The 24,438-nt window shown below is 38.4% G+C and overlaps 1 protein-coding gene across 1 annotated transcript in view; it reads left to right on the forward strand.

Annotated features, from left to right (window-relative positions):
• Positions 1–24,438, forward strand: part of RANBP9 (RAN binding protein 9) — a 106,899-nt gene that overhangs the window by 79,837 nt on the left and 2,624 nt on the right. Inside the window, exons 12-13 of the mRNA XM_074207662.1 lie at positions 359–510; positions 23,541–23,652. Of these exons, the coding sequence (XP_074063763.1) occupies positions 359–510; positions 23,541–23,652 (264 nt within the window). The remainder of the gene's footprint in view (positions 1–358; positions 511–23,540; positions 23,653–24,438) is intronic.

The following is a 24,438-nucleotide window of genomic DNA, read 5'->3' on the forward strand; positions in this document are numbered from 1 at the left end:
CTTTTCTGACTTGGAAAAGGTGAATACAGCATTAAGGAACACAGCACAACATAATGAGATGTTCAGGGGTTACACAGAAATCAGTAATAAAATTGAAAAGATAATTGAGTCTCATCCCTAATTTTATGCTTATCCGTTGGATTCCTTTTTGATTTTATAAATGGATAGAATGTATCTATTAATGTTATATGTTAGTTGTAACTAAGTTAGACTTCTTGGTATATGTTTCTTAATTGAAATGCAGGGTATGTTTTGTGAGTGGAATTATTTTGATTATCTTGTCAATTTCATTAGGTTACTAATAGGTTTAAATTTTTTTGTATTATTATTGATGGAAGGAAGGTCTTTGTTCTTGTAGAAGTTGATTCAAGTCACTTGAGGAGACAGCTTTGTGGAGGAAGTCAAGCAGCCATTGAAAGAATGATCCACTTTGGAAGAGAATTACAAGCTATGAGTGAACAACTAAGGAGAGAGTGTGGCAAGAACACTGCAAATAAAAAAATGCTAAAAGTGAGTTATTTTATCTTGGGTGTCAGAGTGGGGAAAACATTATGGTTGAAATTGTTGCTAAGTTTTATTTTTTAAATTTCTCTTGTCAGTGATACCACCCCCTTATACTCCCTCCAAACCTTTCCCCGCCATAGTCGAGAGTCAAGAATTGTTTTATTGGGCAGTGTACATAAGTATATAGCAGTGAAGAGAAGATGATTGTCTTTCTAAGAAGGAATGCCAAGACTTTTAATTAGGCTCTCTTTCATTAGCATAATAATATTAAAATACATAATAAGATATTTTCTAGCCTGAAGGTAAAGATCAATTGGGCATAGTGTCCTTATATAAATTTGCATCTTTCTTGAGTTGTGTTGACAGGTAGGTCCAGGTCCCTTGAAGGTCAAGCTTTGTAAAGTTTTGATGGTCTTGGGGAATCTTTCCAAAATTCACTCTCAAACCTATTAGTAGATGAAGAGAATATAACCATATCTGTGCCATCAATTCTACCTCATTACTTTTATATTTCACATCCTCTCAGTATCATTCCCACTCATTTATTCCATATTCAAGGAATTGGCTGATCCTTGCCAAGGCCAGCCCCTCTAATTTTTCCTTTGATTCCATCTGCTCTAGTCTCCTGGGAGCTTACCCCTTCTATTGTCCACTTTCTTTCATCTTTAATCTCTCTTTATCCAGTGATTCCTTCCTTCCTTGCTACCTAGAAATCTTTCCTGAAGTCAGAAAATCTACATTTAACCTTGCTATCCCCTTAAGCTATTGATTTTCTCTTTTCGTCGTTCTAGCCGACTCTTAGAGACAGATATCTAGACTTTCATCAATAGTCTTTTTTTGTTCTTCTCTACCATACTACAACCATTGACAGTGTTTAACTGTCCCTTCACTTATAGGCTGTTTGCACTCTGGTTCTCATGGCATAGCTTTGTGGTGTCTTTCTTATCCAACTGTTCCTTTTCAGTTTCCTTTACTAGATTATTATTTATGTCTTTCCCTCTTTTTTTGTGTTTGTACCCCAGAACCCTGTTTTGGGCCATGTTCTCTTTTCTTTAAGTGACTTCTTGATGATCTCATCAATTTCTACATGACTGACAAATGTGTATATCCGGACCTCATTATTTTTTTCTATTGGCTCTGTGACTACTAGTTTGCTGGAGATCTCTGCATCTCTGCCTAGGTGTCCTTAATTCTGTCAAGAATATGCTTATCTGTCTAATAACTTAGTTACAAGGTCTAGAACCTATTCTTGATTCTTTATTCTTCCTTATTCCCTGGTAGGCTGTCTGTGGTCCAGTCTTGCATTTCTAACTCCACAGTGGCTCCTTGCATTTGTCATCTCCCTATTTCTATTTGAACCATAATTGTTCTCCTTGTGACCCTTGTCACCATTTGCCTGGATTATTGCAATGTCCTTTTTGGTTTCATTGAATTAAAGTTCTGATTTTTTCAGTATGTTCTCTACATAGCTGCTGAGTTGATGCTTTTCAGTGATTTCTAATTGCATCTAGAATCAAATACATTTGCTGTCTTTTGCAATTTAAAATACTTCATAGTCTGGCTCAAGTTGATCTTTGCTGACATTTCATTTTACCCGCCATCATGTGCTCAGTGCTCCTGCCTAACTGGCCAACTTGCTCCTTTCTGGTCATGACAACTCCATTTCCTAACCAGCCCTTTTGTACAGGCTGTTTGTATATAGAATACTTTCTTGCCTCAGAATCCCTAAGTTATTTCAAAACATAGTCCCTTTCTAAAGAAGGAATAACTATTTCCAACCTGGCATGTGGCTTACCTTACCATTGCTTTGTATTGCCTTTTTTTTTTTTTTGCATATTTATTTAACTGTGTTATGGCTTCTTCCCAGTAGAAGTCAAATTCCATGAGAGCAGGCATGATGTGTTCTTTAGTTGATAAATGGGATAGATACAGATGAAGTGGTCTGTGTCTAAATTGTTGAAACATCATGGTTATATTACTGCCTTCTTAAAAATAAGAGAAGGTATGTGATATCAAGGATACTCCTATAATTTTCTATTAAAAAATTGAGAACTCTTTTTATATAACCTTAATTTCAAAGTGTTTTCCTCCCTTTTCCCCTACTCAATAAGCCAATTTTGTAACAAAAAAAAAAATAGTGTGGGAAAAGTAGATCAGCAAAACCAATGACTATATCAGTTGACTTTTACAGTATTGCTTTATTTCATATCTATTCTGCAAATGAAGGGTAGGAAGTGCATTCTGTGTATGTGTGTGTACTTTCTCATGGTTCTGATTCTGTCTCTCTTCATTAGTCCATAGAAGTTTTTCCACACTTTTATAAAATTCTTCAGATTGGTGAGGCAATAGTCCGTTATAATCATGCCACAATTTGCTTAGCCGTTTTGATTTGATTATACTTCTTTACTGCCATAAAAAGTTTGATACGAGACTTTTCTGGCTTTGACAGAAAGACCTATGCTAAGTTAAAAGGATGTGAATATTTTTATCATTTTATTTTATAGTAGAATTCCAAATTGTTCATAAAATCAATAGTTAATGTGTGTGTGTGTGTGTGTGTGTAAAATTTTCCTGGTTTACTCAGTGTTTTACATGGATTACCTCATTTCATCCTCAAAGAAGCCACATGAAGTGAAGGTGCTATTATTATACCCCATTTTACTAAGAAGGAAATACAGAGGTTAAGTGATTTGCCCAAATAGCATGGCTGTCAGTTTCTGAAGTGCCTTTTGAAAACCAGATTCCTTCTGATTCCCAAGTGTTCTTTCTAATGCAGTATATTAGCTTTCTAAAGATGATCCATTGTACTCAGAAATTGTTAACTCTCATTTATCTAAGAAAGATGATGGGGACAGCTAGGTGGTACAGTAGATAGAGCACTGGCCCTGGAGTCAGGAGGACCTGAGTTCAAATTCAGCATCAGACACTTAATAATTACCTAGCTGTGTGACCTTGGCCTAGTCACTTTAACCCCATTGCCTTGCAAAAGAAAGTGGTGACATTTGTTGTAACTTTGATATTTGCACCTGGAGGTACGGAAAAGGAAGAAGGGGAAAAAGGAAGCATATTTGCTGCCTCCTTTTGATCCTGAATTTGATAGTGTATAGAAAAAGCAGTTCCATATACACCAAGGGTTACTGAGTCCCTGATCTAATGCAAATGGATACAAAATGGGATAAATGTATGCTGATCCAGGGCATGTCCTAGAAGGTTTTAGTTTTTTAGTTTTATTGCAGTTAACTTATCCTAAAAAGTCAAATAGAGATGGAAATCTATTATTTGACTATTATTACTCTAACAAAATATTTGCTTTCTAGTGTTCTAGAATAACTGAACCTGAATAATTATACATGTTTAAAATATAATGGGAACCTTATTTTATAAATGAAGATAAATAAAGTCCAGGAAGCTTAAGCACTTTGCCTAAGATCACACTGGTGAGTATTAGATGCCAGATTTAAACCAAGTTTCTTTATTCCCAAACTGTGAATATCTTTTCCCATCATGCCATACCGCTTCATCAATACCTGTGCTCTTGTACCTGAGTAGTAAGTACGACCTAGACTATAAAAGGCTCACCTTTTCTCTCAGACTTCATGGCTTCATACATAGCAGAAAACAGAAAAGAAAAGAAGGCAGAAAAATAGAAAAAGCAAGAGAGTCACAGAGATATCAGGAGGGGGTTTGTGAGGAATGGGTCCCAAAGGCAGAGGAACAGACAAGCAAGGAGACAAAAGAGCTCTCCTAGAAGCCTGGGTTGTCAAATATTATGCCTTTGGAGGCATAATATATCTCAGTTGTATGGAGAGCAATCTGTCAGATTTCTTTTAAATTAAGGTCTCTCATGTGTTTCTAGGTTCAGAGTAGAGGAAGTCATTGAGGTGCTGGCATAGTTATCTGTGCTATACCTCAATATAGTGGAAATAGGTTTTTTTCCATTTAAATGTCATTTGTTTTTCCAACTACATAGAATAGCAGTTTTCACCAGTCATTTTATGTTTTTCTCCCTCTTTCCCTTCTTTAGCCCCTCTTTTGGACAGAAAGCAATCTAATATAGCCCCATGTGTAACTATGTTAAACATAGTTCCATATTAATCATGTTGTGAAAGAAGAATCAAATCCAAACAGAAGGAAAAAAATACAAGAGAAAAAATGTAATATATAAAACATAATATATGACAACATTTAAAAATTGAAGATAGTGAATTTTGGTTTGCATTTAAACTCCACAGTTCCTTCTCTAGATATGGATGGTAGTTTCCATCACAAGCCTTTTTTTAGAATTGTCTTTGTTTATTGTACTGCTCAAATGAATAAGTCCATTATAGTTGATCTCATCACCCAATGTTGTTGTTTGTTCTTCTGGTTCTGCTCATTTCACTAAGCATCAGTTCATGTAAGTCATTCCAGACTTTTCTGAAGTCCTGTCCCTCATTTCAGCCATTGATTAATTGATGGGCATCCCCTCAGGAAACAGGATTTTTTTTTTGGCGGTGGGGGTGGGGGGGTGTTGTATTGAAATATCTGGTAAAAACTGTTGGTGGAGCTGTGAATTCATCCAACCCATTTGGAGAGCTATTTGGAACTATGCCCAAAGGGCAACAAAAGTGTTCATACCCTTTGACCCAGCAATACCACTACTGGGTCTATACCCTGAAGAGATGATGAAAAAGGGTAAAAACATTACTTGTACAAAAATATTTATAACAGCCCTGTTTGTGGTGGCAAAGAATTGGAAATCAAGTAAATGTCTTTCAATTGGGGAATTGCTTAGCAAACTGTGGTATAAGTATGCCATGGAACAATATTATTGTTCTATTAAAAACCAGGAGGGACGGGATTTCAGGGAAGCCTGGAGGGATTTGCATGAACTGATGCTGAGCAAGATGAGCAGAATCAGAAAAACAGTGTACACCCTAACAGCAACATGGGGGTGATGATCAACCTTGAAGGACTCGCTCATTCCATCAGTGCAACAGTCGGGGACAATTTTGGGCTGTCTGCAATGGAGAATACCATCTGTATCCAGATAAAGAGCTGTGGAGTTTGAACAAGGTTCAAGCACTATTCCCTTTAATTTAGAAAAAAAACATATCTTTTTGTCTGATCTTGTTACCTCTTAGACTTCTCTTCTTTAAGGATATGATTTCTCTCTCATCACACCCAATTTGGATCAAAGTACAACATGGAAACAAAGTAAAGACTGACAGATTGCTTTCCGTGGAGGGGTGGGGGAGGGAAGTAAGATTGGAGGGGAAATTGTAAAACTCAAACAATATCTTTAATAAAAATTAATTTAAAAAAGAAAAAAAGAAATATCTGGTAAAGAAAAACCAAGAAGGGGCAGCTAGGTGGCGTAGTGGATAAAGCACGGGCCTTGGAGTCAGGAGTACCTGGGTTCAAATCCGGTCTCAGACACTTAATAATTACCTAGCTGTGTGGCCTTGGGCAAGCCACTTAATCCCATTTGCCTTGCAAAAACCAAAAAAAAAAAAACCAAGGAAAAAACGTGTGATTTTTGTTTCAGCCTGTGGAAGGGTGTACTTGTCACTGATCTTTGGGACTGTAGTTCAATATCCCATTAAATCTACATTGATATTAGTCATCAAGGAAAATGTTGAAATATGTTCATTATGGCCAGAAAGTAGAAAAATAATATAATTTAGAAAGATTTTCATTAGAAAAAAAAATTATTGGTCTTCAGCTAATCTAGAATGACTCACTCAGTTCACTGAGATTTTGTTCATTCAGTAGAGTTTCTGTTCTTGGTTCTAGTTTGTTGGAGTTTAATTTGATCTGTTTTTCAAAAATAAGGAGTATAATTGTGTAGTGATTATAGGTTTCATGAATGTCATTTAATCTCTTCATACAGAAAATAAATCAGTAAGAGTATTTGGAAAAATAATGGATTTGTACAATAACTTGCTATAGAGAAATTGAGAAGAAACGAAAAGAAACCATTTATTAGGCAGACCTCTGTTATTTAGGTATTCTTAGAAATGATCTAAAGCTAATCCGTAATCTTCTAATTGGTTTGCCATAAAAATATACTGTAGTTTAATTCTTTTTTTTTTTTTTTTTTAGGTTTTGCAAGGCAAATGGGGTTAAGTGGCTTGCCCAAGGCCACACAGCTAGGTAATTATTAAGTGTCTGAGACCAGATTTGAACCCAGGTACTCCTGACTCCAGGGCCCGTGCTTTATCCACTGAGCCACCTAGCCGCCCTGTTTAATTTTTAAAAGAAATTAAATGATGATAATGAGATCATTTTATCTTTTTTGATTTGGTTTTTCATTATCTTAGTTTAGATCATTTAAAATATTTTAAATCACAAACTTGTAAGAATATTTTAGGATTACATAAAGATTGCCAGAATCTTCAATTTTTATTTTATTTTTTATTTTAGGTTTTTGCAAGGCAATGGGGTTAGTGGCTTGCCCAAGGCCACACAGCTAGGTAATTATTAAGTGTCTGAGACCGGATTTGAACCCAGGTACTCCTGACTCCAGGGCCGGTGCTTTATCCATTACACCACCTAGCCACCCACTATACTTTTAATGGAGCTCTGAATTTATAAAACTATTCTGGGAAACAATTCAAGAATTTGCAAGAAGTTACTAAATTTTAGGCTACAGTATTTTGATCTAGAAATTCCATTATGGTATATCCAAGGTGGTTTAAAAACAGAAACGAAGGTCCCATATTATTCCTAAATTAAATATTCATAGCAACACTTTTGTGGTTGTTAAAGACTACATTTGTAGTCTTTAACACATCAAATGATTTGGGGAAGTATTGAATGAATTGAAGAATATAGAATATTATTAGAAAATGACATTTTCATTACATTTATAAGAAATGATAAATATAAAAAGGTAAAGAATCATGAGAAGACTAATGTGATGATGCATAGTAAAGGAAACATAACTTGGATAAAATAACAACTATAATGTAAACAAAAGACCATTAATAAAAAGCCAAACAATAACATTTTTATGATTAATCTTAAGAAAAGTTGAGGGATTGTACCTACCTTCTTTTTTCTTGGAGAACTGGGAGTGGGAGAGTAGAATATAGAATATTACATAAATTGTTATATGCTGGTAGATTTTGCTTAATTCATTGTCATTTGTTGCAAGGGAAGAGGGGCAGTGGTATCATTTGGTGATTTAGGGGGAAGGAGTGGGAAGAAATATATAGCAAAAGAACTGACATTAAAAACAAGTTCAGTAAAACTTTGCAGAGTTAACCTGACTTCAAGGGATTATAGAAATAATTTCATTTCTTTTTTGTTTTTCATTTTAATCTCTTTATGTGATCATAGAGATCATGAATTTAGAGCTAGAAGCTACATCCAAGGTCATCCAGTCCAACTTTAGCCCCCCCTCATTTTATACATGAGGAGGCAAGGCTCTAAAGGTTATGTCATTCATTAGCCATTTGGGAGGTGGTAGAGGTATGTAGGAGGTGGTAAATTCTAGACAATTCCAATCTAGATATTAAACGATGAAAAAACTTTCATACATGAAAACAGCCTTTGTGACACACTTCTTATATAAAAGTGACTTGATAAAGATTAAAGGCATAAAAAAGACTTTTTTTTTTTCAAGGCAAATGGGGTTAAGTGCCTTGCCCAAGGCCACACAGCTAGGTAATTATTAAGTGTCTGAGACTGGATTTGAACCCGGGTACTCCTGACTCTAGGGACAGTGCTTTATCCACTGCGCCACCTAGCCACCCCATAAAAAAGACTTATAAAGTTTAGAAGAATAGTTTATAGTATAATATTCACATACATGTTTAAGAGAAAGAAGATTGTTATTATTTGTTATCAAGTTAATAAATTCACAAAATCTTAAGAGCTAGAAAAGATTTTGGAAGTTTCAGACATTTCCAACATTTGCACTTCCAAAAGCAGCTCATTCATTTGATTTGTATAATCAAAAAGAAATTATTCCTTATGCCATGTTGAAATCTGTCCTTTACCTATTGTTCCTAGTTTTGGGGTTTTAAAAAAAATGAATAATTCTTCTACTTCTACTATCTTTCAGATACTTATCTTCTTTAAGTCTTTTCTTTTCCATGTTAAATGTTCCAGGTTTGTTCATTTGATTGTTGTGTGGCATGTTCTCCAGTCTATTTGCCACTCTCCACATGCTCCAGTTTTCTGGAACCACCAGTCCAGATATGACAACTAGGTGACATACCGGATAGAACACAGTTCTGGAATTAGGTAGAGTTCAGATTTGTCCTCTGATATTTACAAGTCATTTAATCTCTTTCCTTATCTTGTAAAATTGGGCAGTAAAACTTGTACAATGCTATCTTTATTGTTGTTATATGGCCTGACCAGGATTGAGTGTAGCAGAACAATTCTCTTTCCCTTTCTTGAATTATAAATCTCATTTAAATTATAAATTTAAATTATAAATCTCCTTTCAGTCACATTCCTAGAAAAAGCTATTGACATATTACTGCTATTTAATCTTTTCCAGCTCATGTTTGATACTCTTGCATTTTGGCTTCTATCCCTACCAGTCAACTGAAAACTGCTTCTCAGGATTACAGATGGCCTTTTGTCAGTCTTAATTTTTGTTCTCTTTACATACAACCTTTGACTTTTGAAAACACCCATTCCTTCTTGAAATGCTATCTTCAGTGAGTTTTTCCTGAAACCCCATGGTTCTCTTTGTACTTGTCTTTCTTGGTCTCCTTTGCAGAAACATGAACTTTTTGTGCTCCATACATCCCAGGGCTCTATGCTGGACCTTGTTATCTTCTTTGTCTGTATTGTTTCTTCATAATCTCATCAGATTTCATGGATTCGACTATCATATCTTTGCAGATTACTCTCTTATCTGGATATCCAGTCCTTTTTTTTTCTGAGCTTCAAACCTACCCCATCAGAGAATATTGCCTTCTTTCTCAGGTTCAAAATATAGTTTGATATCCATTGCTCCAGTTAATTCAAAGTCCTATAAATTCTGCCTCCATGTAGTTTGTCTCTGCTCACTAATTTCTGTCCAATCATCAACCACCCCTGTTCCTGACTATCACAATCATCTCCTTGTTGGTTTCTTGCTTCATACTATCTGCCACATTATAGTATTCCTGAAGTAGAAGTCTGACTATATGACCCCTGGTTTAAGAAGTTTCAGGTCCCCCCCACCCCCCAAACCCTTCAGTTGCCTTTAGAATAAAATACAAACTCCTTTGTCACTTGTAGATCTTTACCCTCTGACTTCATTCTCTCTTTACAAAATGATTGTCTTTTTCTCCTTCACATATTCTGTATTTCAGCTGCCTGGCAGGCTGTTCCCATGCTTGGAGTGCTCTTTTTTACCTCCACTTCATAGACCTCTTTGGCTTTTTTCACTGTCCACCTCAAGTATCATGTATTTCAAGAGAACTTTTTTGATTCTCCCTAGTTGTGAGTGTTCTCCTTTCCCAGTCACTATATTTTTATTTTATATGTAATATATATTCACATATCTGTGAATGTGGATCCATTTCTTTCCCCTCACTGGGATATGAGTTCTGTTTTGCTTTTGTGTTTTTTTTTTATCTCTAGCATCTAATGAAGGTTCAAAAATTGTTGATTCTGCATTTGTGAAGTTGATTTTTTAAAAATTATATCAGGATCCATTTATTAATTGCCAGGCCCTGGGAATAGAAGAAAAGGTAGCAGAAGATCCTTACTCTTTTGACTAAATGAGATAAGTTGCAAACACTAAGTACAAATGAGCTATATTTAAGATAACTTGGAAATAATTAAAGTTAGTCATTATATTCCATCAAAGATTTGGCCCATTGTGGTAATTTTTGAAGATCTTTTCAGATGCTGGCTCATCCAGTTAACTCCCCTTCCATACTTTGTATTATCTGTAAATCTGAGGAATGTGATTTTATTCCTTTCTTTTTTGTCTTTAATATTTATTTATTCTCATTTTGTACAAATAATGTTTTTTATACATTAATAAAATATTCTTGTTTAAGAGTAAGCAAAATACCCCCCTCCCCCCAAAAAATTATAGACTCTCTTGAGCGATAAAATAAAGGGGAGAGAAAAAAATTAAAATTAAAAAAATGATAGTAATAATTGTAGGTATGGCCAGGTGGTGCAGTGGATGGAGCACCAGTCCTGGAGCCAGGGGCACCCGAGCCCATATCCGGCCCTGTACACCCAACAATCACCCAGCTCTGTGTGACATGCAAGCCACCCCAATGCCACTGCCCTGCAAAAACCAAAAAAAGACCCAAAATAAAATAAAACAGAGCATTGGCCCTCGAGCCAGGAGCACCCGGGTCCAAATCCGGCCTCAGACACCCAATGAACACCCTCCTATGCAGGCCCCAGGCAGGCTACCCAGCCCCATTTGTCCTGCCCCTAATAATAATGATAACAATAATAATAACAACAACAACAACAACAACAACAACAACAACAACAACAACAACAACAACAATAATAATAATAATAATAATAATATATGCTTCAGTCTGTGTTCCAACACCACCAACTCTGTTGCGGGTGGATCACATTCTTTATGACAAGTCCATCACAAAAATTACTAACATATTTTTCCACCGTTGCCATTGCTGATTGCAACTCCTTCCCTTTGTCCTTCTCCACTACCATGTACTATATTTTCTCTCCTTTCACTCTGACTCTACTGTAGGGTATCTGAGTGGCGCAGCAGACAGATCCCTGGCCCTGGGGCCAAGAGGCCCTGAGCCCCCATACCACCCCTTAGGCCCAGAATCCACCTGGCCCTATGGTCCTGGACAGGCCATCTAATCCCAGCCCCTTGCAAGAAGTAAAAAAGAAAATGCATTATGTCTGACCACTCTCCCCCCATGGTCCATCCTCTCTTCCTTCATTCACATGCCCACCCCTACCCCCTGCTCCCCTCTCCTTACTCCAGATGTCTATACCCCATTGAGTATATATGCTGTTTCCTTTCCTAGCCACCTCTGATGAGAGCAAAGATTCCCTCATTCCCCCTTGCCTTCCCCCTTCCATATCATTGCAATAACTCATTGTAATAAAGAAAAATCTTATTATATGAAATATCTTGGCTGATTCCCCCCTCTCCTTTTTCTTCGATTACATTTCCCTTTTTTCTTTTGACTCCATTTTTACACCATATTTTATCTTGAAATTCAGCTTTCTCCTGTGTTTCATCTATAAAATCCCCTTCTACCTGCTCTGTTAATTAAGAAGGTGCATATGAGTATTATCGGTGTCATTTTTCTATGAAGGAATACATGCAGTTCATCATCAAGTCCCACATATTTTCCCCTTCTCCTCCCATCTCCATGCTTCACCTGAGTCCTGTATTTGAAGATCAGACCTTCTGTTCATCTCTGGCCATTCCAACAGGAACATTTGAAATTCCCCTGGTTCATTGAAAGTCCATCTTTTTCCCCTGGAAGAGGATGGTCAGTTTTTCTGGGTAGTTTATTCTCGGTTGCATTCTAAGCTCTTTTGTCTTCTGGTATATTATATTCCAAGCTCTACGAGCTTTTAATGTAGTTCCTGCTAAGTCCTGTGAGATCCTGATTGCAGTTCCACAGTATTTGAATTGTGTCCTTCTGGCTGCTTGTAATATTTTTCTCTTTGACTTGGGAGTTCTGGAACTTGGTTGTAATATTGCTGGGGGTTGGTTTTTTGGGATCTCTTTCTCAGGGGGATCGGGAGACATTTCTATTTTGCCCTCTGCTTCTAGGATATCAGGGCTATTTTCTTGTAGTAATTCTTTGAAAATGATGTCAAGGTTCTTTTCCTGATCATGACTTTCAGGTATTCCAATAATTTTAAAATTATCTTTCCTAAATCTGTTTTCCATATCAGTTGTTTTTTCAATGAGATGTTTCACATTTTCTTCTAATTTTGCATTCTTTTGGTTCTGAAGTATTGAGTCCTGATTTCTTGTAAATTCATCAGTCTCCCTGAGTTCTATTCTTTGTGTGAAGGATTTATTTTCCTCAGAAAGCTTTCTTATCTCTTTTTCCATCTGGCCAGTTCTGCTTTTTAAAGCATTATTCTCCTCAATAACTTTTTGAACTGTTTTATCCATTTGACCTAAGCTGGTTTTTAGCATGCTATTTTCTTCAGCATCTTTTTGGATTTCCTTGACTAAGCTGCTGACTTCATTTTCATGTTTTTTCCTGCAGCTCTCTCATTTCTTTTCCCAATTTTTCTTCTATCTCCGTCATTTGATTTTCAAAGTCTATTTTGATCACTGTCATAGTCTGAGCCCAATTTCTTTATTTTCTTGGTGTCTTTATTTCCAATTTTGTCATCTCTCCTGTTTGATGGTGGTCAGCAGTGACATCTTCTATCAGGATGTGATACATTGTCTTACCATTTTGTCACTTACCTTGGATTTCTATTTCATGAAACCAATCAAAAATAAAATGAGATGTTTAACTTACTTATTATCTTCCTGTTAACCATGATTGACTGAGTATTCTTCTTTTCCCCTTGTGTAACTCATTTTCTTGTCTTTAATTTCTTTGCCAGCCCTAGCTTTAGTGTTATGCAATATTAACAGGACAATATAACTCATTTGCATTTTTTCTCTATCTTTCCTTTTTCCCATATGTATTTACATCTTTGTGTATAAAAAAAAACCTAGGGGTGGCTAGGTGGCATAGTGGATAAAGCACCGGCCTTGGAGTCAGGAGTACCTGGGTTCAAATCCCGTCTCAGACACTTAATAATTACCTAGCTGTGTGGCCTTGGGCAAGCCACTTAACGCCATTTGCCTTGCAAAAAAAAAAAACCTAAAAAACCCCCCCAAAAACCTGAGTTTGTCATTGTTCCTTGTAATATATCCATGATGGTTATTCCAAGAAACTCCCCTTTTCTACATTGCACTCAGTCTGATTTTATCTTTTGAATTCAGTCTTGAGTGTTACTTGTACTTCTTGAGCAAACTTTCGCTTCGAAATACTTCGTCTCTGAATCCTCTCTGAACCTTTTGAAATTTGTTTTTCCCCCAATGTGTAGAGTGCATTCTTGTTTAGTGCTTTCATGGACTATAGTAGAAATGATTAGTTGCTTTTTAGATTACTGTCATTCATATTTTATCAACTATTTCTCTTACTAATCCTCCTCTCAACCCCCCCTCCCCCTTTTTAAGCTTTTTGCAAGGCAAACCGGGGTTAAGTGGCTTGCCCAAGGCCACACAGCTAGGTAGTTATTAAGTGTCTGAGACTGGATTTGAACCCAGGTACTCCTGACTTCAGGTCCGGAGCTTTAGCCACTATGCCACCTAGCTGCCCCCCTCAACCCCCCCCCCCTTTTTTTTTAAGAACAAAATTTTCATAAATTTTTTCCATGCAACCCAGTAGAATGAAAACTCCTAAAGGAAAGGATTATTTTGCTTCTTTTCATCTCTAGTACATTGCACAATACCTCATATATTTATAATTGGTTGAAGTATTTGTTTTAAATGAGTGTTTTATTGAATTGAATGCTTCGTTTGTAGGTATTTGAAAGCTTCCCATAATTGAAATATTTCTGGGCCTGATTTTTGATGTTTTCTAAATTTGTCATTTAATGCGTCCTCCTGTTCAGATGGACTATAGTTTATCCCTCCAATAATATCATTTTTTCTTTCTACCCTGGATGGATCATCTAGATGTTCTCTGCTCTGGCATTCTCTTAAGTTTTCCTCACAAAAATATGTATTTTTCTTAAACTTGTAATACATTTCTTGTCCCATCCTTCCTTTTAACTCTTCTTCTGTTACATTCTAGTACCACATTTTAGGAATGAGTTTCATCCCACCTAATTCTAATGATACATATGATGTCAGGATATTGAAATACCAGGGGTTTTTTCATTTTTCTATTTTTTATTTATTTATTGTCATTTTCTACAAATAATGGTTTTTTATACATTTATAAAATATTCTTGTTTAAGAGTAAACAAATTCCTCTTCCCCCCAAAAAAATATAGACTCACTTGAGGGATAAAGTAAAGGAGAGAGAAAAAAATTAAAATTAAAAATTAAAAAAAATTGTGATCATTGTAAGTATGGCCAGGTGGCGCAGTGAATGAAGCACCAGCCCTGGAGCCAGGAGCACCCTAGCCCAGATCCGGCCCCATACACCCAACAATCACCCAGCTGTGTGACCCCATGCAAGCCATCCCAAGCCCATTGCCCTGCAAAAACCAAAAAAAAAAAAAAGACCCCAAATAAAATGACAATAATAGTAGGGGCAGCCAGGTGACGGAGAGAGCACCTGGGTACAAATCTGACCTCAGACACCCAATGATCACCCTGCTATGTGGCCCCAGGGAGGCCATCCAGCCACATTTGCCCTGCACTCCCCTCCCAAATAATAATATTAAAAAATGTGCTTCAGTCTGTGTTTCCATCCCACCAACTCTGTCACGGGTGGATCACATTCATTTTTTTTTTGGTTGTAATTTTTTTTAATCTCTTTGTACAAATAATTTTTTATACATTAATAAAATATTCTTGTTTAAGAGTAAACACAATACCCCTCCCTCACAAAATATAGACTCGCTTGAGTGATAAAGGGGAGAGAGAAAAATGAAAATTTAAAAAAAAATAGTAATAATTGAAGGTATGGCCAGGTGGTGCAATGGACGGAACCCCAGCCCTGGAGCAAGGAGCACCCAAGCCCGTATCCGGCCCCATACACCCAACAATCACCCAGCTGTGTGACATGCAAGCCACCCCAACCCCACTGCCCTGCAAAAGCCAAAAGAAAAAAAAAAGACCCAAAATAAAATAAAATAGTAATAATAGTAGGGGTGGCTGGGTGGCAGACAGAGCATTGGTCCTTGAGCCAGGAGCACCCGGGTCCAAATCTGGCCTCAGATACCCAATGATCACCCTGCTATGCAGCTCCAGGCAGGCCACCCAGCCCCATTTGCCCTGCACCCCCCAAATAATAATAATAAAAAATGTGCTTTAGTCTTTGTTCCAACACCAACAACTCTGTCATGGGTGGATCATATTCTTTTTAGGGTTGGGTTTTTTTTTTTTTTTTTTTTGGCAAGGCAAATGAGGTTAAGTGGCTTGCCCAAGGCCACACAGCTAGGTAATTACTAAGTGTCTGAGACCAGATTTGAACCCATGTACTCATGACTCCAAGGCCGGTGCTTTTTCCACTACGCTACCTAGCCGCCCCGATCACATTCTTTATGGTAATTCCATTGCAAAAGTTACTTCCATATTTTTCCAGCGTTGCCATTGCTGATTGCAACTTCCTCCTTTCGTATTTCTCCACTACCATGTACTATATTTTCTCTCTCCTTTCACTGTGACTCTGCTGTAGGGTAGCTGAGTGGCGCAGCAGACAGATCCCTGGCCCTAGGGCCAAGAGGCCCTGAGCCCCCATACCACCCCTTGGGCCCAGCATCCACCAGGCCCTATGGTCCTGGGCAGGCCATCCAATCCTAGCCCCTTGCAAGAGGTAAAAAAAGAAAATGTGTTGTATCTGACCACTGTCCCCCCATGGTCCATCCTCTCCTCCATCATTTACATCCCCACCCCTTCCCCCTGTCCCCCCCCCCTTCTTACTCCAGATGTCTATACCCCATTGAGTATATATGCTGTTTCCTCTCCTAACTGCCTCTGATGAGAGCAAAAATTCCCTCATTCCCCCTTGTCTTCCCCCTTCCATGTCATTGCAATAAAGAACTTATTATATGAAATGTCTTGGCCTATTCCCCCTCTCCTTTTTCTTTCTCCCATTACATTTCCCTTTTTTTTCTGTTGACTCCATTTTTACACAATATTTTATCTTCAAATTCAGCTTTCTCCTGTACTTCAACTATAAAAGCTCCCTCTAACTGATCTATTAACTGAGAAGGTTCATATGAGTATTATCGGTGTCATTTTTCTATGCAGGAATACATGCAGTTCATCATTAAGTCCCTCATTTTTTCCCCTTCTCCTCCAATCTCCATGCTTCACCTGAGTCCTGTATCTGAAGATCAGACCTTCTGTTCAGCTCTGGCCATTCCAACAGGAACATTTGATATTCCCCTGTTTCATTGAAAGTCCCATCTTTTTCCCTTGGAAGAGGACATTCAGCCTTGCTGGGTAGTTCATTCTTGGCTGCATTCTAAGCTCTTTTGCCTTCTGGTATATTATATTCCAAGCCCTACGAGCTTCCAGTGTAGTTGCTGCTAAGTCCTGTGAGATCCTGATTGCAGCTCCGTGGTATTTGAACTGTGTCCTTCTGGCTGCTTGTAATATTTTCTCTTTGATTTGGGAGTTCTGGAACTTGGCTATAATATTCCTAGGGGTTGGTTTTTGGGATCTCTTTCTTAGGGGAATTGATCGGTGGATTCTCTCCATTTCTATTTTGCCCTTTGCTTCTAGGATATCAGGGTAATTTTCCTGTAGTAATTCTTTGAAAATGTTGTCAAGGCTCTTTTCCTGATCATGACTTTCAGGTATTCCAATAATTTTTAAATTATCTTTCTTAAGTCTGTTTTCCATATTAGTTTTTTCAATGAGATGTTTCACATTTTCTTCTAATTTTTCATTTTTTTGGTTTTGAAGTAATGAATCCTGGTTTCTCATAAATTCATCAATCTCCCTGAGTTCTATTCTTTGTCTGAAGGATTTATTTTCCTCAGAGAGTTTTCTTATCTCTTTTTCCATCTGGCTAATTTTGCTTTTTAAAGCATTCTTCTCCTCAATAATTGTTTGAACTGTTTTATCCATTTGACCTAAGCTGGTTTTTAGCATGCTATTTTCTTCAGCATTTTTTGGGATTTCTTTGACTAGGCTGCTGACTTCATTTTCATGTTTTTCCTGCATCTCATTTCTTTTCCCAGTTTTTCTTTTAACTCCCTCATTTGATTTTCAAAGTCTTTTTTGAGCTCTGTCATAGCGTGAGCCCATTTTCTGTTTTTCTTGGAGTCTTTAGATGCAGGAGCTTGTGCTTCCTGATCTTCAGACTGAGTGTTTTGATCCTTCTTGGGATCACAGGCAAAATATTTCTCAGTGGTCTTCCTCTTGTTTCTCTGCTTGCTCATTTTTCCCAGCCTGCGCCTGTTTTGGGGTGCTTCCTGAGCTTTTGGGACATTCCCATACGGGTCTCATTGTGTGAGGCTCTGTCCTCCCTCCTGGTCTGTGAATGACCATATGCGCCCCCCTCTGCCACAGGGCTGAGGTGGGGTGGGCTAGACTGTAATCAGGATCTGAATGTGGTCATAGCCTCAGAGTCCTGTTCCAGGGGCAGAGGACAGAGCTCTGCAGTTTCTCTCTTTACTCCCTTCCCTCAGCTCAATGGGCCCATACTCTGGGGGCTCCTGCTTACTGGCTCCATCTGCTTTTGTTCCTGGATCTGGGCTGCCTCAAGACCACTTGCTTGCTGTGTGCCCTGAGGGCTGGGCTCCATGTGCTCGCTCTGGCAGAGCTTCCCCTTCTGTTCCCCCACTTAGTGCCTGGTGCTCCCCGGGCCATAGCTCAGGAAACTCCCCCGATGCTGTGAGCTGTGGCTCCCAGTGCCCTGGGGCTTCCTCAGAGAGGCTGAAGTTCTTTCACTCTGCCGGGCCACCCCTCTGGCAGGCCGCCCCTCCAGCAGGCCGACCCTCCAACCCCGTGGAGCAGAGCCTTTCTGCTCTTTTCCAGGTTACCTTGAGTAGGAGAGCTGCCTCACTGGGTCCTTCTTTGGGTTCTCAAAAATTTAGTTAGAGTCCTTAGTTTAGAAATTTTGAGAGAGCTTCTAAGAGAGTTCCTCTCTTGTCGCCATCTTGGCTCTGCCCATTACTTACTTTAATTCCATGTGCTATATTTTCTCTCTCCTTTCACTCTCACTCTGTTGTAGGGTAGCTGAGTGGTGCAGCAGACAGATTCCCCCACCCTGGGGCCAAGAGGCCCTGAGCCCTCTACCACCCCTTAGGCCCCAGCATCCCTATGGTCCTGGACAGGCCTTCCAATCCCAGCCCCTTGCAAGGAGTAAAAAAAGAAAATGCATTATATCTGACCACTCTCCCCCCATGGTCCATCCTCTCCTCCTTTATTCACTCCCCCCCCTTCCCCCTTCTTCTTACTCCAGATGCCTATACCCCATTGTATTCAATATGCTTTTTCCTCTCTTAGCCTCCTCTGATGAGAGCAAAGATTCCCTTATTCCCCCTTGCCTTTCCCATTTCCATATCATTGCAATAACTCATTGTAATAAAGAAAAATCTTATTATATGAAATATCTTGGCCTATTCCCCCTCTCCTTTTTCTTTCTCCAATTACATTTACCTTTTTTCTATTGACTCCATTTTTACACCACATTTTATCTTTAAATTCAGCTTTCTCCTGTACTTCATCTATAAAAGCTCCTTCTACCTGCTCTATTAACTGAGAAAGGTTCATATGAGTATTATCAGTATCATTTTTTTATGCAGGAATACATGTAGTTCATCATCATTAAGTCCCTCATATTTTCCCCCCTCTCCTCCAATCTCCATGCTTCTCCTGAGTCCTTTATCTGAAGATCAAACCTTCTGTTCAGCTCTGGCCATTCCAACAGGAACATTTGAAATTCCCCTGGTTCATTGAAAGTCCATCTTTTTCCCTGGAAGAGGACATTCAGTTTTTCTGGGTAGTTGATTGTGGGTTGCATTCTAAGCTCTTTTGCCTTCGGGTATATTATTGTAGTTGCTGCTAAATCCTGTGTGATCCTGACTGCAGCTCCACGATATTTAAACTGTGTCCTTGTGGCTGCTTGTAATATTTTCTCTTTGACTTGGGAGTTCTGGAACTTGGCTATAATATTCCTGGGGGTTGGTTTTTTGGATCTCTTTCTCAGGGGGATTGGTGGATTCTCTCCATTTCTGTTTTGCCCTCTGTTTCTAGAATATCAGGGCAATTTTCCTGTAGTAATTCTTTGAAAATAATGTCACGGCTCTTTTCCTGATCATGAGTAAATTATCTTTCCTAAATCTGTTTTCTGTATCAGTTGTTTTTTCATTGAGATGTTTCACATTTTCTTTTAATTTTTCATTCTTTTGATTTTGAAGTATTGAGTTCCGAGTTCTTGTAAAATCAGCAATCTCCCTGAGTTCTGTTATTTGTCTGAAGGATTTGTTTTCTTCAGATAGCTTTCTTATCTCTTTTTCCATCCGGCCAGTTGTGCTTTTTAAAATATTTTTCTACTTAATAACTTTTTGAACTGTTTTATCCATTTGACCTAAGCTGGTTTTTAGCATGCTATTTTTTCATCTTTTTGGATTTCCTTGTCTAAGCTGCTGACTTCATTTTCATGTTTTCCCTGCATCTCATTTCTTTTCCCAATTTTTCTTCTATCGCCCTCACTTGATTTTCAAAGTCTTTTGAGCTCTGTCATGGCCTGAGCCAAATTTCTGTTTTTTCTTGGAGTCTTTAGATGCAGGAGCTTGCACTTCATCTTCAGATTGAGTGTTTTGATCCTTCTTGAGCTCACAGCCAAAATATTTCTCCATGGTGTTCCTCTTTTACTCTGCTTACTCTTTTTTCCAGCCTGGGCCTGGTTTTGGGGTGCTTCCTGAGCTTTTGGGACACTCCCACAAGGGTCTCAGTGTGAGAGGTTCTGTCCTCCCTCCTGGTCTGCGAATGACCATATGCGCCGCCCTCTGCCACGGGGCTGAGGTAGGGGGGGCCCTACTGTTTTATGGGGGGGCCTAGACTGAGATCAGGATCTGAATCTGGTCAGAGCCCCGGAGTCCTTGTTCCAGGGATAGAGGACAGAGCTCAGCAGTCTCTGTCTGCTCCCTCCCTAGGCTCAGGGAGCTCATGCCCGGGGGCTCCTGCTTACCAGCTTCTGCTTCCTGTTCCTGGATCTGGGTTGCTGTGGCCATGCTGTGTGCCCTGAGGGCTGGGCTTCACGTGCTCCCTCTGGCAGAGGTCCCCTGCTGGTCCCCCAAGTTGTGTCTGGTGCTCCCCAAGGTGTAGGTCAGGAAACTCCCCCGCAGCAGCCGCTCCCAGTGCCCTGGGGCTGCCTCCGGGGGGCTGAAGTTCTTTCGCTCTGGCAGCCCACCCCTCTGGTGGGCCGCCCCTCCAACCCCGGGGAGCAGAGCCTTTCTGCTCTTTGACAGGTCACCTTGAGTAGGAGAACTGCCTTTCTGGGTCCCTCTGTGGGTTCTGTCACTCCAAAATTTAGTTAGAGTCCTTAGCTCTACCCCATCAGCATTTCTTTTTTTTTGCTCTCCTTTCTCCTATGTCATACCTGCAAATCTATGGTATTGGGCTTGTTAAATTTACAGAAAGAAGTTTTTTTATGTCCTTTTTCCCTTTCAGTTTACAGTTTTAGATTCTCAGAAGACTGAATGATCAATGGTTTTACTGTACTTGTTTGGTTTATTTCATCCATCACTTAACCTTTTTTTGCCAAGTATTACAGAAATCCATTTTACATTCTCAGACTTTGCTTTGAATCTCTAGTATTTTGGATCTAGAACACAAAGGTACCTGTTAAGTCATTCATCCTCATCTTTTACTTAAGAAATTGAGGAGAGACAATAAAGGAGTTGCTCCCATGGTTAGAGAAGAGAGCTGGTCTTTCAACCTTGATGGAGAGGTAACCTGGCCTGGTGGAGAAGAGTGACTAGAGGGAGGGAGGCCTCCATTCATGTCCCATTTCAAACACTTAGGCACCTCAGGCTGTTGTGGGGCTAAAATAAGATAATAGATGTGAATTGTTTTATGAATATATATGTCTTGGAGACAGGAATTTTGGATTTCAAAATCTTATGTTTTTAAATTATGGGCTTTTGTGTTTCTGTTTTTGACTGGCATTTTCATTTAAATGTACACATTGAATGTGTTGACTTTTTATCCACTTACGTTGATGTCACTTAAGTGGAACTAGATAAAAGTTTTGAAGGTCCTGTGTTTTTTTTCATATTTGTAGTTAGAGAAAATGGTATAATTTAGAAGATTATCAAGTAATTAATTTTGATTAAGTAGAATTTATAGGCTGTTCACTGAAGAAAGTAATGTAGCCAGAATCAGAGTTGAGGTCAAAAGACTCAGTTCCAAGCTGCAGCACAGTGCATTAAAAACTGGGCCTGAAGTAAACAGGAACTCAAGAAGACCGAAGTTCAAATCTGATATGTACTAGTTGAGCAAGACTCTTAACCTCTCTTTTTAGTTTGCTCAGCTGTAAGATGGAATGAAAGTAATTCAGGATTGTTGTGAGATTCTAATGAGATGTTTGTAAAATGCACTGAGCTCAGGCATGATCCAGGAGATACTACAGGAATGCTGGGAGCAGAAGACAGTGAGGTAAAATTTATGGCTTGTTGGGTTAAAGTATACCCTAGGAACTTTGGTTTTTGAGATAAGGACAGAAAAGGGCATTTTAGGTTTTAGCCAAGGCACAGAATTAGAAATAAGTATTTTGAACTTGTTGTATTCCTTGTTTGGAGTAAAAGACTGGTATGAGGTAGGGTGCAGATTTGTAGAATGAGATTAATTTAATTAAAGTCTTGGATGTGTAGAAAGTTGCTATAAATGTGAAAGCAAAGGAGTGACAGAATGGAAGCAGTGCTTGAGAACAAAAGAAGCTTGTCATCAGTATGAAGGATAAATTGGCTCATAGAGAATACAGTATCAGGCATGAGGCAATGAGCAGCTTATTTACATTGGGAGTGACAGTAGGGGTTAGTTGAATATATGAAATATTCACACTAAGTTGATAGGATTTATTGACTGCATATAAAGCATATAGAGCAATGATCCAGAGAGAGGTATTGGAATATAATGGAAAGAGTTCTGAATCTGCAGTCAGGAATTTTAAATTGTTTGAACTTTAACTTTGGCATTTATTATCTTTGAGTTTGGTCAAGTAATTTAGCTTTCATAGACCTCAGTTTTTTCTAAAGGTATCATTTCTTAAATTTTATAATCCTATAGCTCCCAAGTATTTGTGCTTGTATAACTAGAATTGGTCATAGCAAGAGCAGCAAATAAATTGGAAGGAGGAACAGTAAAGACAGTGAATTTGATTTTGTACACACTGAATGTGAGATGGCAGTCTTTTGATAGTCATTTGGAATATTCAACCTATAAATTTGTACTTTAAGTTAGATTAGTTATTTAGACTGAACTGCTAGTCTTCAAAACAAGACTCACATAAAGAATTAATGCCTAGCTTAAGTACTGTGTTTCTGGGTCTTGCTTAAGTAGCATGTTCCATTGAACAAGTCGTGTTTTTTTAAGCACTACAAATTTTGCTAATTGCTACTTTATAGTTTGATATCTGGTAATGCTTTAACTCCTATTTTCCCCCCAGTATTTCTTTTGGCATTTTTGACCTTTTGTTACTATTTTATCTAGTTCAGTGAAATAACCCTTTAATAGTTTGCTTTTGTCTTTACAACTGTAAATTTAGTATTGTTCCAGTACTCTGACTTGCAACATTAGCCTTCCTCTTTGAAGAAGGGCAAAATTGGAGAAGAGGAAGAAAGCCACAAAGAAATCCAATTCAGTTTTGTAACTTTGACCTTAATTAAGAAGCTCTCATCTCACCTCAACTGAGTATCATCCCTAGACTTCCAAGGGTTCTGTAGTTTTCTCCTTTCCTTCCCTCTCCCTATTCCTATCCCCTTCCCAGAAAAGTACTCTTACTTTGCACTTTCCATTTGTCAGCGTTCTGTCCTTTAAACCCCAGGCAGTCTCACCTGCTTCACAAAGCCCCCTAATTTAAAGTGATTTCTTTGAATTTTTAATCCTTTGTTTATTATCTCTACTTTTTGCTTTATGACAATTCTTATAATTTCATGTTTCATGTGTTGTCATTCTTTTCATTAGCAGGTAAGCTCATTAAATTCATATATTTTTACTTCCCCAGTAACACAATGGCAGAACAAAAATTGCCTTCTAGGCAGGTGGACATACCCGGGATGGGGGGGGGTTGGAATAATAAATTAAGTACATTATCTTGGCATATTCTTAAAGTCAGGTTTTCCTTGGTTCTTGGTTTGGAACTGACTGATAGCATACGGTAAGTGGCTAAGTCATAGGAATTGAAAAGTGAACTCATTACTATTTTTCTCAACAGGATGCATTCAGTTTGCTTGCTTATTCAGATCCATGGAGCAGTCCAGTTGGAAACCAACTTGACCCAATACAAAGAGAACCTGTGTGCTCAGCTCTCAACAGTGCAATACTAGGTAAATAAAATTAAAAAGCAGGACATAATTGACTCCTTGAATTTCTTTGCAGAGGGTGCTAGCATTTTAAGAGTGGTAAAATAGATAAGGGGGCAGCTAGGTACTGTGGTGGATAGAGTGCTGGACCTGGAGTCAAGAAAACCCATCTTCTTAAGTTCAAGCTTGGCCTCAGACATTTACTAGTTGTGTGAACCTGGACATGTCACTTAAACCTGTTTGTCTCAATTCTCTTATCTGTGTAAAATGAGCTGGACAAGGAAATGGAAACTACTACAATGTCTTTGTCAAGAAAATCTCAAATGGGGTCATTAAAGAGTTGCAAATGACTAAATAAGAAAGTCCAGTACCACCCTGGAAAAAAATTACATGAGAGCATCTACCTGTTAGAAAATGACCTTGTATAGAAAATTAGTTGTGTTGACCTTGTAGTCTTTGAATTTGCCCTTCAATCATATTTCCATCTCAGTCTTAGACTAGATGAAATCAAGAGTAAAAAAGAATTATTTAATTTTTTAAAGTACTATACACTTAACTGCATTTCATGTCCTTTACAGTAACAAATTGTTAAAGAATTTAAGTGCATACCATGTGCAAAACAAACGAGATACAAAGAAATTGAGGAGACTCTAGAAGTCCCCATTACAACGAGGGAAGTCAACATTCAGATAACTCAAACTCATGCTCCAGCATGCTGTCTTTTAGTTAGCGAGGGAGGAGGGAGACTGGGAACTCAGCAACTGAGAAGAGCCTTTTTTCCCCCAGGAGGTGGAATTCGAGAGGAGTCTT

Source organism: Macrotis lagotis, chromosome X (genome assembly GCF_037893015.1).
Source record: "Macrotis lagotis isolate mMagLag1 chromosome X, bilby.v1.9.chrom.fasta, whole genome shotgun sequence".
In the NCBI taxonomy this organism is placed as follows: Eukaryota; Metazoa; Chordata; class Mammalia; order Peramelemorphia; family Peramelidae; genus Macrotis; species Macrotis lagotis.